A 16884-nucleotide genomic window follows, 5' to 3' on the forward strand; every position below is an offset into this window, starting at 1 on the left:
AAGATCATTACTGAGTGAAGAGAATACTGAACAAAAAGCTCGTAGTGCTAATGGAGACGTCGGAGGTATTTCATGAAACGAACTGATAAGCCTTTCTGAAGTGTTCGATGCAAGGCGTACGAATTTCACGAGGAAGAATTACTTCATTGCTTCTTCCGAGTGAGGTAGCGCAGTGGTTAACACACTGGATTCGGATTCGTGAGGACGACGGTTAAAATCCGCGTCTGGCCATCCCGATTTAGGTTTCACGCGATTTCCCTAAACTGTTTAAAGCAAATGCTGGAATCGCTCTTTGAAACAATACGGCCGATTTCCCACACTGCTCTTCCGTAATTCGAGCATGTACTCTGTCACGAAAGACCTCGATATCGACGGGACGTTAAACTAATTTACCTCTTATTTTGTTTTTCGTATATGCATCTTTATATACTTGCGATGAGGTGCTGGTTTCGAAAGATGCTCGACGTTGTTAACATTTATGCTCCATCATCTAGTTTTGATACGCGTCAAGGATGCCGTGTGTGAGTATTTAGAGATGTTGGCACAGTCCACGGGAAGTGGTCGTTTAATCATAGAATCATTACTGGAATGAAGTAAATCGAACATTTGCTTACAAGATGAGACCACGGCGTCCGGATCACGGCTTTACTTCCTAATTTACACACATTTATTAGTCCATTAGGACAATTCAATCTGCAAGTAGGAAGGCGTACTACTAAGGCGACTTCAAGAAAATCGCGAGGAAAGTTCCACGCGTCAATGATGCAGCGATGCGTTTCGACCCGAGAACGAGCTGGCGGCGGTGATGTTAGTGGCGTTCAAGTTCCGTAATCGGTTTATCTATCGGTGGATCCAGTCCCACTAAAGATTCTTTTAATATGCTCTTCAATACCAGTCCTCTTATTTCGTAGATATTACATTTGAACGGCAATATGATGAAAAGAAACGTGAATTTCCATGACCTTTTATTGAATTTGCAATGTTGTTTGGCTGTTTACTAATTTTTATTATTACAACAAATATCATGCGATTTCTTCTATAGGCAAGTTAAAAACTTTATCAAGCACCTTCAAACTTACTCGCATGTCATTGAAAACGAACAAGAAACTGTTTTTCGTGAAGATGTTATTAAAATACATTCACGCGTACGTCGCCAATATTCGACACAGATATTTACGAAAATGGTGCGTTACAGATGCCTGGCCAAGGAAGTCTACTAGAATCAAACACAGGCCTTAATTTGAGTAAGAAATTTCTGACAATGTACGTTTGGACCACAGCATTGTATGGTAATGAATCATGGACTGCGAAAAAACCGGAACACAAGAGAATCGAAGCATTTGAGATGAGGTGCTACAGGCGAACGTTGAAAATTAGGTGGACTGATAAGGTAAGGAATGAGCTGTTTCTGCGCAGTGGAGAGGAAAGGAATGTGTGGAAAAGTCAAGTAGAAGGGACAAGATGATAGGACATCTGTTAAGACATCGGGGGATGACTTCCATGGTACTAGATGGAGCTGTAGAGGGCAAAGAGACTGGAATATATCCAACAAATAATTGAGGCCTCTGGATGAATTCATGGCGGGCTACATCAAACCAGTCAGAAGACTGATGACTCCTCCCATCCCAACTCCCGCCCTTAAAAAAAAAGTATCTTGTAGGCGGAAGAACGGGATAGTTTTCAATATGACAACGAGATATCCACTCTTCCTTAAAAGTTCTGAAGATTCCTTGCGCATGCGGGAAAATATCATTCACTCCATGTAGCAGATGTTTTCTGCGTCTATATAAAAAATACCACCTGCATCTCGTAATGATGAAACGACATCCGACGATTAATCGTGCATTACCCTCATATTCTGGCATGTTTTAACTCATTACATTACTGAATAGAATTTTGTATACCTTTATGTATCGATGTTTCACTTGGGCTTTCCTAGCCTGACCCTCGTCCTAGAAACTTGTGTCTGCAGATCGAAGCGTCCAGTGCTAAGCATTTCACGGTACATTACGCAACTGCAGATACAAGGGATTTCGGAAATCACGACATACATCTTCAGGAAAATTCCCTGCGTTTGGCAGTTTACTTGTCGATAGTTACAATATTTCTTGTGATGATAAAAATTATAAGCAACCAAATAACATTGGAAATTCAGTGAAGGTTAATGCAAATGTATGAAATAATATGATTAGAGAACATACAAAAAAAAGAAAAAAACAAAGGCGGGACTCGATCGAGTGAGTCACAGATTACGGAGCTTGAACGATGGCCATATGACCGCCGCAATCTCGTGCTCAGGTCTCAACGCACCGGCACATCACTGACGCGCAAAACTTCACTAGCCATTTCCTCGAAATCGCCTACGTAGTACACTTTGTTACTTCCACATTAAGTTGTCCTAAATGGACTATATGGGATGTACAAAGTTTGACATAAATCCGTGATCCGAACGTCGTAACCTCCCCTTGTAATCAGAAATGTTTACCTGTATGGAAACCAATCTGAAAGACATGGGAACAAGATCACTGCTGGAAAGACTCACAGAACTCAATAAGCTTCATAAACCGGTCGTGACTGAACCAATAAATCCGTTTACAACTAAAGCGGTTTATTATCTGATTTTCCGATAAACTTCATCATAGATCCAATAATAAACGGTGAATCTGAACAGCAATGGATGCGATTCCACAGCTCTTTAGTAACCATGTGAGATTTATTATGGAGAGATGCGGAAAAGATGTGAGATAAAACAGTTTAACACGTGAACGTAACCTATGCGTTGTTATTTGCATCGAATCAGCAGCCGATGGACCGAGACAATACGCAAATGGACCGGTGGAGGAGTTAACCCTCTCGGAACAGCGTAACCTTCAGACACACCTTCTGTGTGCTGTCACTACATGTGTTGGGAAAAATACAGCAGACCTTCAGAGACATTACTGCGTTTTTACTGGAAACCGGCTGCAGTCCATTGCCACGTATCCTTGACTTCCTAACCGACCGGTCGTGCAAGCAGAGCAAAAAATAGACCGAACGTCGCGGAAACTTCCTATGGGTTTCCATTGCAGTTATTCGTGAGTATGTGGACCTGCCCAGAACGATTATTGGGGCCGTTGTGCACTATTGATGTGTACGTCCGAAAGAACAGACATCATATATATGACTCGACGGCCCAAATAATCCGATATCTAAATTTCAGAAAAGTTTCCGGCTCCTTACACAGCAAAAGACGAATAACATCAACTGTTTCAGAATTGTGAAATGTGCTCAATAGAGGAGCCATGACGAAATATAATGGATTCTGAACAACAAAACACAACAATAGACATGGTAGAATACTCTGAAAACTTCTGTCTTTAACTAACTCTGGCCGTGGAAGCCTAAGCACTTTTACCTTTTTATTAGTTTCACTTATTTTAGAGTAATTTTAAAAAATAGCTATCTGCTTTATAGCAATATTACATGCTGTTTGCTTTGACACTAAACAAGATGTCAAACGTAGCAAGATTATTATATTATTATTATTTTTATTATTATTATTAAACATCTGCATGATTTACTCGGTAATTATTACTGAAGAGTGGAAACGGAAAACGTTCTAAGTGTGTTTTTTCAAATGACTTTTTTCAGTGCTGCTGTGTTGTCGGCACTCTTATGTTCATAGACTTGAGCCACCTACCAAACCGTGGAGACAAGCATGCGTTAGTGGATGGCGCAGGGTTTTTCTGCCAAAGTGTGCTTCCAATTTGGAGTTCATGAGAAGTGGTTTCTGTTGACTACTGTTATATTACTTGAAAACCTAATGATGTATTTCTGTACTTGATAAACTGAACGTAGCGTATCACTATTAAGAGCACTTTAAGCAAGAACTTTCTTCCTGCTTTTTTGTCGAAAATTGACATTTTTGAGACTGTGGCTGTGTACAAAATCCAAGATGATTCTTGCAAAGAAGGAAACAGCTGTAAGTCATTGTTAATGATACTATTTATTTAAACAAATTGCGCCGTTACCAGTTTCGAACCAATGAGTTTATCTTCAGGCGGCTATTCACTTTTATATTACGTCTGTTTTTGTTGACAGTTGTTGGAGAAAAATAGCCAAGACCTAATGCAAACAACAAAAAATTTAACACAATCTGAACAGTCATTTCACAATTTGCCTAAATAAATTTTCATAAATAAATGGCTGGTTGCTGTTTTCTTTTCAAGAACTGACTGATAATCATCTTATTGGCACCTAAAACCAGTCAGTATCCTGGTATGGCACTTAACATTTTTAATGAAGTATTTATTTTGTAGTTTGTCTCATGTTTTGCGGTGAGCAGCATAACTCAGTGCTTTCAGAATGCATTCTGAACTTTTTGCATACAAATCAGGATCTACAAGGAGAGAGGCATTTTATTTCATTTACCTGTCAAAAGTCAACTTAGGTAATTAGAACGTTTCCCCATTCACACTCTTCAATTGTTCTCACGATAGTACGTCGGATGTTTATGTGACTGAGCCACAAGTAGGTTTGTAAATAATATTAAGTAAGATGCAAGACTCATTCCAAATGTGATTCACCATTCGGTTCGTTATTAAAGCCCCGTTTCTACACCTGCGTACAATTGGAACAATTAAGAAAATAAAATATGCCACACCGCAAGTCTAGAATACAACCTACATAGTCGACGTTGACAGTCGTTCCGAGGTACTGATATATCAGACATCTTGTTTTACATGCACATATTTTCGCCTTCAGAGAGCGACGAAGCTGTGACGACCCAGCGAGTCTGTCCCTTGTCACCGTTCTTGCAGCGGAACCGAGCAGCCGCCGCTAGAACAAATAACAGGTGGCAGCGTGCAATTTGCTAGCAGTCAGCTCGTCAGCGAAACGAGTCTTTTGAAGGCGGCCGCCATTGTCATACCCGTTTCACGAAATCCACGGGACTGCTCGCCTTGAAATCCTCTAGGTGTACAGAAACTCAGTTTATCCCGATAGCAAAACAGCTTGTAGGTGACCAAGGTACAGAAAATCATGTGTCTGGTGTCCTAGCTAACACACTAGTTCGACGGTGTTATTCCCTAATTATTTTAGTTAGCCTTATCAATTTAGCTGTAAACTGAATTAAACTAGGTCGGTTCGGATGGTAAAAAATCGCAAAAAAATCTCAAAATTGAACATTTCATGTGTATAAATATTTATAGTAGTTGATGAAAATTCTATAACGCTTAATGAGAGTAATAAAATGTATTCTAGGGTTTTGGGTGTCCATTAACACATTTTAATGTTGTTGTGAGAAAAAGTGAGTTTCTCATACCTTCAATTTTAAATTAACTACGTTCACTTATTACGTTAAAGACATTTTAATTAAAAATTATTAAATGTTTTTATATAATTATAAAAGACCGCATTGATATGCTCCAAAATTTGAAGGTAGCAATAATTTGTTGGTTTCATCATTTCATAACATAAGAAGCAAAAGTAACGTTTTAAACAGCTAATTGGATGTCGATGACTAAATTTAAAACGTTACATTTTGGATTCAATTAATATTTCACACTATTATTCTAAAATTACGCGAAAGTAGGTATTTTCTGTTTTTTTACATTTAACAACTACGTCGCATATTTTTGAACAGGGAACTGCCACAAAGTATGCTCGACTGCAGTCTATTCCCGATGAATGAGAGTGTCACCAGCTGTAGGGGTTCGCTATTAGATTGGCGTGCTTTCCCATACAAGGATACTGTCTCTCTAGATGTCTAAAACCTCAGAATACTGTTTTGAAACCATGCTTCGATAGATCTAAGTGGCAAGTTACTCAACTGTTTTTCTGGAACCGCGTATCTTATGTTTTTGTCCTCGATTTAGCAGACCTGCATGGACGTAACTGCATCCCGTCACTCGACACCGAAATAAAATAATGTCCTTACGTAAACAAATTGTCAGCAAATCCTCTGTGACACCGCTTAGTAACAGTTCTCGTATTCGTTTGCACTTTCTCAACAGTCGTTCGACTTGTTTAATGATCCTGACTATCACATCTACTAATCTTTTCATCGCAGCCTAAGTGCTACACTCAGCATCATGTGTGATATCTTCCACATTTTCTAATCTTCGTCTCCGCCTACAATTTTTGCCACCTGTTCTGTGTTCTGGTGCCAATTTAAATATTCTTTGATGCCATAGCAGATGTTCTGCTAACTTGTTTTGTCACTTGGTAAGCGTCTTACATAAGCTTCTTTCTTCCTATTATTTTTAGTGCTACATTTTATCTGCTCACTTGATTTTTAACATTTGATAGCAATATACTTAGAACGTTTTGAGTTTCTCCTCCTTCAGATTTCCGACAGACCTTTCACTAGCTTGTGGTCCAGAATACATTTTCAGGAACCTGTTTCTAAGCTCCATACCAACATCTGATACCAGTAAAAGCCTCTGTGTTTGAAGGAAGCTTTTCTTCGCTTGTGACACTCACTCTATCTTCGTGCTCGGCCATCCTGTGTAATCTTAATTCCTAGTTACAATTATATTACTTCTTCCACTACTGTAATAAAACAGTAATAAACATTTATTTTTTGTGTTTCCCAAATTTCATAAAGGCTATGTGCATCTGGAAGTTTAACTGTAACTTTTTTCGTATTTTACCGGATATCTCACCTGGATTCTAAGCAGAACAGTTTGTGTAACGCCGTAGGAGACTGATTCTTTCAGTAGTATCAAACGAGTTTCTTTAATGTCATCCTTTCCAATTCTGAGACTAACATTTGTGTTACTTCTCCGTCAAAGTGCTTGTTTACCGAAAGAATAATTTGTGATTGCAATTACAGTGTACGATGAATTATCAGGAGTACCACCCTCTTAATGCAATCTAAACGAGTTTTGGAGTTAGCTTAACTGCCAGCGCGATATGAACCAGCTATCTTTCTCTCTGAGAAGAGCCAAACGCATTTCCAGTTCGATCGGGGGATTAAACTGATGCATATTTATAGTTTGCATCCAAACGTTACCTACAAAATTTTCGATGGTTTGTTAGGTTTGTTTCGCAGATGTTTACCACACTAGTGCAGTTACAGGAGGGGCAGAATGTGCAGTGAACAGTGTTGCCATCATCATCATCAGCCAACAAAGCTTTTTTTCACCGATGCACATTTCACAGAATACGTTTCTATAACAGAGTGGAGTGCAGTGCAGTGCAGTACAGACTCTGATGTTTATGATAAACTGAACTAATTACTCTTTATCAGTACACCGGAGACCGACGTTGCTTATATGAAAACGCTCAGCAAACAATTCCTATGAGCCTAAAAAAATAATTTTCAGCGTATTGTGTGCTGTAGTGAGACTTCCTGACAGACTGAAAATGACTGCAGATTCAAGATTCGATCTGAAACCCTACCTTTTCGCAGGCAACGATCTTACTATCTGAGTTACGACCTGCCCTCACGTATGTAATGCTGTCAGTAAAGCACAAGGGACCTGTTGCGAGTCCCACCCCGGCACACATTTGTGTCTGTCAGTACTTTTAAGGTACAGTGTGTTTGTGGCACTGAGAACCGGATGGTAGTACACAAACATTCACTACAGCCATGGCTCTGTGTTTTACGTCCCAGTGGCTCCTTAATGCATTGATAAGTATAGTTCCCAGAATGAAATTTCACTCGGCAGTTGTGTGTGCGGTGTGCGCTGATAAAAACTATGCGCCGGACCGAGACTCACTCCGTACCTTTGCCTTTTGCGGGCAAATGCTATAGTTGTCAGGATATATCAGTCAGTGCAGCCAGCGAGTTTTGTTATTCGCATTTTTGTTGGACCTGAATCAGATGAATAGTTTAAAAGAAAAGAGAAAAGGATCTGTGATTACACGGAGCAACAAACAGCTGGATGACATTACGATTTCAGATTCTTTGCGCGACCGTCTCACGCGATACACAACAACGTGGCTAAGTAATTATAGCTATAGTCGATAGCAATAGCCTGAATTTTTGTAGATAAATGGTTAACCGTGCTTACAGACCTACCAGTAATACGCGTAAAGACTGCAGCCGTCCTATGTCCTAAGTTAGTTGGGTCCAAGATTAAGCACGGACGTCAGCTATGTATGGGTTGTGTGCGAACCAGCCGCGTCCCATGCACCGGCAGCGGCCACGCCCACAAAGCCGTTCGCGTTGTTTTTCTCCTCCTCGTCTCTATGCCAGGTCTCCTTTTACCGCCTGCAGCACCCCCACTTAACAGTTACGACAACAGGTCGCCGGAAACGACTTTGTCTGGCCTTGTTTTGCGTAGGAGACTGAACTTTGCTAAGAACGTATCAGAGGTTGACAATGATTATTTGTCATGTATAACGAGTACAGGTTCTCCAGCAGATTGTTAAGGAATGATTCATTGTAATTGCCACCAAAGCTACTACAGTGAGTATGCAGTTACACATTTCTTAAGAGGTTATGTATTGTTATGTACCATACGGGAGGGTAGTATGTTTGTTGCATAACACTTGTCTATATTCTACTAACATGGACTAGCGTTTTCAATGTACAGTCCTGCAGTAGTACATTTAACTGTTTTATTAACAGCATGTATAATGAATCAGTGAATGTTTTACTTACAAACACCATACACTCACGTATATTAATCTGCAAGTGTTTGAATACAATTTAGGCAGAAGACAGATGATATAATTAACCGAATGAACTTCTCGGTAATGTGCCTTGTCGTTGATATAAATAATTGAAAGAAGAAAAATCTGAAAAATACTTCAGAGCCAAGATCGCACTTAAACATTTATTTTGAATTACAATCTACAGGTCACCCCATGATCACACTGTCTAATGTATGAAAATAAAATTTTGTATCCTGCCTTTTCATTTTGTGGTAAAACAAAGGCTGAACAACAAGAGCATCTGAAATTTTTCTTTAAAACTGTTGAATCTGTTAAAGGAACAAGTTACGTATATTGATCATGTTCCGAGAGATTTAAGGAAACTTAGTGCGTTATGAAGTCTAGTAGCACGCAGAAGCTGTACTAAAGATGATATGAAACACTTTAGTCACGTAATTTGATTTGTGTTGTTCCTCACATATCCGGATAAATAGCTTCTAACGTTGATATCTAAGTTTTGCTTATGGAGTACGTATCATTTATTAGGCATTTAGAACTACATCGAATTGTTCAATACATAGTTGTAAACAATATTCGACAACAAATATACTCTTCGAGGAGATCTATTATTGAGCTCTACACGTATTTCCGTACATTTCGTAGTATAACATCCGGAGATTTCAATGCTACGTTAAGACACGAACTCCTACAGTATAGGTTTGGTAAACAGGCAGAATTCAATGTAAGTCTAGGACACGAACACTTAATGTTCCTTCAAAGTTTGTGTACTGCGCCTTGTGAATAAACTGACAGCAGACCATGCCGTACAGGAGATGTACAAAGAGATGGCACAGAAAGAGAATACACTAAAATGAACAGACAGATACAAAGGAGCACCTCATAGTGTCTAAGTACTTACCATGGTTGATCTTGCCCTGCTCGGAGATAAGCATCTGAATCGGGGAGACTGTGTCACCATTAGCTGGCGTCCTTTTACCAGAAGGAGGAATACCGAAGAGGCGGTTCTTGGCTGACCGACCAACTTGCAAGTACTGCTTGTGTAGGCCCATTTCTAATGGCGAATCACTCACTCCTGTTGTAGCAGTTATCAACAATAGTATATTCACTTATTAATCACTAGGCAGAGAGTAGTAGCTGCGGAGTAGCTTTCACTCTTCAGTTAATACTTGTCACACTTGCGGAGAACTGGCCTTTTGAGGTAGTGCAGTGAAAAACACAGCGCGGTCGCGGAAGACTACAGCGTTTAATAGGCGCTCGTCACTAGCTACTTTAGAGTCACGGCTGCTTCGGAAAGATGCGGTGGTCGCTAACTACTCGCGAAAGAAAGAGCGTGATTACTGGTCCTGGGAGCGGTTACGGAGAACAGCGGAAGGCTCTCCATCCGGGGTCCACTGCACTTCACTGGCGTGGTCGCGTGGTCCCGTTGTCCCGCGGTGCTCGGTGGAGCGTCGCGGAGATCCCGCTGCGCCGTCGGCAAACCACCCGCGGAGGCGCGCTGTCGTCCAAGTCTTCGCTCCAGAGGGTGCGCTGCCGGCTGGTGGCCGCTGGAGCTGTCTCGGCTTCGTCCTGCTGCGGCCGGCTCTCCCCCGGATGGCCAGAGAGAAACTGCGCCCGCGCCGAGTGGTGGGGCTCGCCTCGTCTGCAACACAGGGCACCCGCTCCGCGTCACTCTCGCGACGGCAAGTAGGTCGTCCGCCGTGGACCCACACTGACACACACACTCACGCACACACAGACGCGTGCCCAGCGCCTCCGCCGTCACGGCTCTGCTTCCAATTACACCCCCGTTACTCACCGTGACGTCCTTAGGAATTCCCCACCAGCTGCGTCTATATGCGACGCGATATATACCTGTCTGGCTGGAGACGGCCTTGGCGGAAAATATATGGAACATGGCGTGTTGCTGACTTATTAAAAGAAAACAAGTGACGTACGTTCTTTTGTACGAGAACTTCTGTCTAGTTCATCATTGCCCACCTCACACTTCCATAGCAGAAAGTGAATACGCTTTCGGCAGAAGTTTAGTTCAGATCACAGTTCGGCCATTCAGAATAGTGTTAGAATTACCATCTTGCCGGAAAAAAAAGCTACTGTACTCTCGTTGCGTAGAACAATGAACTATTTATTTTTCTTGCGATACAAACTTCACACAGCAGAATTTAATCTTGTTTATTAATCGATATCTATTTCGAAATGTACGAGTTAACTTGAATTAATGTGGAGCGTTACTTGAAAACGAACCGTGATTATGAAATAATATTTTGCGAATAAATAATAGTTTGACTGTCAATACTTGTCTGATGCTGATGATGCCTTCGGTGATACGAACTCGACAGCAGTTAATACATCATATTAAAGACAACCGTGTGAAGCGGAAGTAATAAAAAAGTGCATAAATAGTTCAGAATTCTCCGCGGCGAACAGAATACAGGTTTCTGTTTTTCTGTAAATTACTCGGGCGATTCCTTTCGAAAGGCCTCAGCTGGTTTCCTTTTTCCATTCTTGAATAAACTGATCTCATGCTCAGTCTCTAATAAGCTGGTCTGCAACGATACAGATATTCCTGACTTCGCCTTTTTAAAAATCTGATGTCGAACACTATGTAGCAGATCACAATGGTTCACACCTCCCCAATAAACTATAAAAAATCGATGTCGGTGATTAATGAATGAATAATGCTGCACATTTGAAAATTAGGAATGTTCGTTACAGATATAAGAACGCGTGTGACAGTGTTAATTGGATATAAGCACATAACTGCCATCAATTAATTTCGAAATATTGGTTTATATCCATACTAGGTTTCCAAGACTTTTCAGGCTTACCTGCGGATGGAGCATACAGAAATTACATTTATTCGGGAGGTGGTGCTAGCAACTAGCTATGTGGCAAGAAGTGAGGAAATACATTAAAATATCACCATGACAACGTCGAAGAACGAATTTGTTTACTTACTGCGGCAGTAAATAAAGAAATTCGTTTTTCGACTCAAATTACCTTTTAACTATCAGTTATGGTGATACACTAAGGTATTTCTTATATGCGTGTCAGGGACAGTTCACAACTGCATGTTACGAAATTATGTATCCAGCTTCCTTATGAATTTCATAAGGTTTGGAAACTAGTTTATGGAAATAACAAATATCACAAAAGTGACTAGTCCGTAGCAGTACACACACACACATTATATTACGAAATACTGGAATTATATTAAGCTATTATATACATAGCACAATTATAAATATAGGATGCAAAAAGTGTTTTCTATTTTATTTTTATTGTGTGAATTAAAATTCAGTCCAGGCAAACACTATTTGCAGGCTATTTCACGAACACCCCAGTACAAAAGGACATGTTTCCATTCTCACTGTAACAACAGTGTTGATTCCAATGTAATTTTTATGTGGCCAACGAGCGATATTTAGTTCAAGGACTCTTACTGATGACAGCAGCAACGCATAAAGGATAATCAGTATTTTAGCTAGTAACTGAGTATTGGGAGTAACTGGAACAATTTAACGTTTATTTTACTACATGTTCACAGCTTTGTTTTTACGATGTGTGTCAGCAATCAGGCAATGCGAACATTGCGTGTATAGTATTTCAAAAAGGAAACAGTCTCGGTTGGGGCATCATCACGAGATTATCTACAAAAGAGGGCAAAAAGAAAAATATTAATACGAAACAAGCGACAAGGTCGTTTCATAAACGTCTACAGTGAGCAAATAACTAATTGAAAAAATCGTCCCAAGGGAAAACTTCCGCATTATTCTGCAAATAAGCATGCGTCAAAAAGGTGCGCGGTAGGGCATGGACCTATAAATAAAGTATAGCCGTGAGAAGTTCTGAAAGTAATAGGCAAAAAGAGACAGAAAATTCAAAGAAGCCAGGGCAGAAAACACAAACTTTACCTTGAACACACCAACATCCGCAGACGTGTAAGCGATAATATAGGACCACTCTTACAAATCTGTGCAAATGTGGCATAAATTGTATGCACAGCAATAGTTTCCTCAAAACACACTTAAACATGTACGTCGAACTGGAGGAAAACCGTACGCCGCGAGAAGTTTACTTAGGGAAACTACGACTAGGTGGCGCGGATGGACGTAACGTAGCAATTACAGCATTTAAAGGTCCCTACCCATGTACCAATTCATGACGCCGTCGCCACCCATAGCCCCACCAAAGCCATCCACCCTCACCGCCTCGCCCTGCCTCCACAGGCCGTCTTTCTCCTTCGAGAGTCCCGCCGCTTCTACCGCTCTTTTCTCCTCACTCGTGACAGGGATACACTTACCCGCCACCGGCAATTACAACGACACATCCGCAACCTGCTTACTGCGAAGAAACTCCGTGCCTGGCGCCAGACATGTACACAACTCAACACCATGCTCCCCATAAACTCTTCCAAGTATTGGTCTGCTTTCCACCGCCTTACTGGGAACTGCCCCACCCCCCAGTACCCTTTTCTCCTTAATGACCGTCCCTTTCCTGACAACCTCAGTAAGGCCAACCACTTTGCCTCTCACCTCTCGGATGTTTTTTCCATCCCAGATGATCGCCACTTTGATTATTCCCTCTTCCCTGACGTCTTGGACCGTACGAATACCTCCATTCCTCCCCTTGCTCCTAGCTTCCAGTACTTGGGCCACACTCCACCATCTGAACTTAACACTCCCGTCACTACACAGGACATCAGCCTCACACTCCGCACTAAACGCAACACTGCTCCCGGCCACGACCGCATTACCTACCGCCACCTCCAACACTGCCCTCCCTCCTTCCTTTCAGTCCTTGCCACCCTCTACAATGTCATCCTTGCCACTGGCTTCTATCCCGACCTGTGGAAAACCTCCCGTATCCTGATGTTCTCCAAACCCAACAAGCCTCCATCTGATGCCTCTTCCTATCATCCTATCTGTCTCACATCGGTGTTCAGCAAGCTCTTGGAATCCATCCTTTCCTGGCGCATCCATCCTCCGTCAAAACCACCTCCTCCCCAACACCCAATGTGGCTTTCGACCTTCCTTCTCTGCTGATGACCAACTCCTCCGCCTTACTCATATCCTCTCCCTCCAGCTTAACTCCTGTCGCTCCACCATTTTTGCCTCCCTTGACCTCGAAAAGGCCTACGACCGTGTCTGGTATCCCGGTCTCCTGTTTAAACTCCAAACCTACGCCCTTCCTATCAACTACATCCGTCTGATGGCCTCCTTCCTCTCACACCGCCCCTCCTATGTTACCATCCATAATGCCAATTCCCACACCTTCTACCCCTCTGCAGGTGTGCCCCAGGGCTGTCCTCTCCCCTCTCCTCTACCTCCTGTACACAGCAGATATGCCCCAACCCCCCCCCCCCCTCCAGTACACCTCTTGCAATATGCTGATGACACCACATTCCTCGCCCTCGCTCCTACCCTCCAACGGTCCCAACGCCTTCTCCAGAATCACCTTGACCTTTTTGCTGTGTGGTGTAACCAGTGGCTCCTGAAAATCAATCCTTCCAAGACCCAGACAATCGTCGTAGGTCGTACCACTTGCTCCTTCCGGCTCCTGGATTTCTCCCTTACTGTCTGCACCCATCCTGTCCGCCTCACCCCCACCCTCACCTACCTTGGCCTCACCATTGACCGTCACTTCACCTGGATTCCTCATCTCCGCTCCATCCAATCCAAAGCCCACAACTGCCTCCAACTCCTCAAACTCCTCTCTGGCCGGACGTGGGGGTTGCACCCCTCTACCATCCTCCACACCTAAAAATCCTTAATCCGTCCCATCCTCTGTTATGCCAGTCCTGCCTGGATATCTGCCCCCCCCCCCCAAATTCTATAAGTCCCTCCAGATCGTTGAGCGTCATGCACTCCGCCTCGCCTTCCATATACGCCTCCCGTCCCCCATGCGGATCCTCTATGACCTCATTCCTTTCCCCCATCTGCTCCTATTCCTCGAACATATCCGCATCCTCTACACCTCCCGCCGCCTTGATCCCCCTCGCCCCCTGGTTGCTCCTCTCCTCTCCCATCCCCGCCACCTGCCACGTCTTCACTGTTGTGTCCCTCCCTACCCTCCATCTCTACACCATCTCCTTTCTCAAGGTGGCTTCCATCAACTCCCCCTCCTGGATAATGCCATCTCTCCCTCCATTTATCCCTCCTATCAACTCTGATCCTCACTCCCCCTCCTTTCCTCTGTCCTTTTCCCAGGCTCCCTTTCCCCCCCTTCCATCCTCTTTTTTCCCCACCTCCCCTCTCTCTGCCCCTTCTCTCCCCCGAGTCCTTTTGCATTTCCCTCCTCTGCCTCCTCTCATTCCCTCTCGTGTCTTCATGTCTGACCTGCCCCTCCCCCTTTATTAGTCCTCTCCCTCCTTGGTTCCCCCACCTTTTCGTTTTTTTTCCCTTCCTCCCTCCGTGTTCTTCCCCCTGCTCCAGATCCCCCCCCCCCCCCCCCGCCCCCATCTGCCTTTGGCTCGGGAGTGTCATCTTTGTGCCGCCCTTTTCGTGCAGTGTTTTACAGTGAGTGTTCTGTGTTGTGTTTTTTTTGGGAAGTGTTGCGAACAGTCATCATACTGTCACTGGGTGTGCTTTTTATCTCTCGCAAACAGAAACCAGACTGTTGCCGTGTTTTTTTAAATTGTGTGTGTACTACGTTACTTGTCTGATTCCTGTGTCTTTTATTAACATTGCCAACCCCTTTTGCTTTCTGTTTTAACTTTCCGCATTTTTCCGCCATTTTACACTTTATGTCACCGTTTTATCGCCTGTTTTTCTTGTTTCTTTTCTTCTTCCGTATTTTAAAACAAAAGTCTGTAGGCTGTAAATCAGCGTACAAAGCTGGTGCCAGCCCACCCCCATCGAGGGAATTGAAAATCAATAAAGGAAAAAAAAATACCAATTCATTCGTCGACCGACGGACCGTCCTATGTTGTGGCAGCCTACACGTGTCCCAAAAGACTGCACTCAGCGATTTTTTATCTCATGTGTATTGAGGTTTACGAGATCCCCTTTGGTTTTACACAGGAACAGAAATTGGCGTTTGCCTTAGCTGTTTTAGAGTAACAAGAATAAAAAAAGAATCCGAGAGATAGAGCTGTGGACAAAGCAGTGGCTAACACAAAGAAAGAAATTCACCTACACTCTCTTACTTAAGAAAGTAGGAGCCAATGATTTTCTTAATTATGTAAGAGTGGATGAAACAGTCATTTCCGAGCTGGTGAATATCATAAAACCATTCTTAATGAAAAATAATGCAATCATGAGAGATGTTATTAGCTATATTACGGTTTCTAACGACTGGCAAAAGTTGAATGCTGCTATTATATAAAGTGGTAGCTGAAACCTGCAACGTTATTTATAGTTGTCTGAGGAAATACATTATGCTAAAGCAAAATAAATGGAACAAAAGATGTTCATGTAAACCTTAATTTATTTGTGTATGTAGCATAAAAGATGTCTCTGTACGTTTTAGATATTTGAAATGAGAACAAGAAAGGTGGTGACTCGCATCATCTAATAAATACAACAACAGTTTTGTAAGAAATGAAGCATTTACCAACTGTCAGAATAAAAAGCTCTCATAATTTGCTTTTCATAGCTGAACGCTTGCATACAATTTGGCCTTTTTTTAACAATTATAACAACGGTGCACGAATATTCGATGAATAAAGGTCCATTGACTGTATTTTGGATTTTTAGGTTTTACTTCCAGTATGTGTCTGAATCTAAAACCCAATGTGTCTGTACTTCGGTTTTAGATTTCATTTCCGATGAGTATCTAAAATCAAACCTGGAAACCGAAATACGGAAGGTCACGTACTTTATTCATAAGAAACACGTGCTTCATTTCTTGCACTCCGTTGCTATACGAGTACTTCTCACACCACCCGCCACACAAATACTTCCAGTTCCCATATTTCTTCAGAAACTGTGTCATAGTTTCGTTCGCCTCGCACTCTGTACAGTAGAACACCAGGAAAGATTTTTTATAGGGCGGTTGGCACAACAGCGCTACACGCGACGCAGTCTGTTGGTTGAAGTGGTGGAGAGGGGGCAGGATATCGTGTGATCCCACCCGCCCGACATCTCCACAAAAATTTATCGGTCGGTCTGTCAAAAACACCAACGTATGTCCAATTTGTTGGTTGGATGGTCAGCCGGTCGGCGTGGGTGTGTGTAGGGCCCTTAAGATACGATGAAAAGTTATAACCCAGAATAACAACGAAGACTACAAACGTTTCAAAATAATTACAAAAAAAGCCGAAAAGATGAGTAAATGCAAAAT

General features: G+C 42.4%; 1 protein-coding gene across 1 annotated transcript in view; it reads right to left on the reverse strand.

Moving 5' to 3' along the window:
* The window catches only part of LOC124545249 (scavenger receptor class B member 1), a 388675-nt gene that overhangs the window by 288697 nt on the left and 83094 nt on the right, over window positions 1–16884 (reverse strand). Inside the window, exon 2 of the mRNA XM_047124122.1 lies at window positions 9503–10243. Coding sequence (XP_046980078.1) covers window positions 9503–9653 — 151 coding nt within the window. The 5' untranslated portion in view covers window positions 9654–10243. The remainder of the gene's footprint in view (window positions 1–9502; window positions 10244–16884) is intronic.

Source organism: Schistocerca americana, chromosome 8 (assembly GCF_021461395.2).
Source record: "Schistocerca americana isolate TAMUIC-IGC-003095 chromosome 8, iqSchAmer2.1, whole genome shotgun sequence".
Classification (NCBI taxonomy): Eukaryota; Metazoa; Arthropoda; class Insecta; order Orthoptera; family Acrididae; genus Schistocerca; species Schistocerca americana.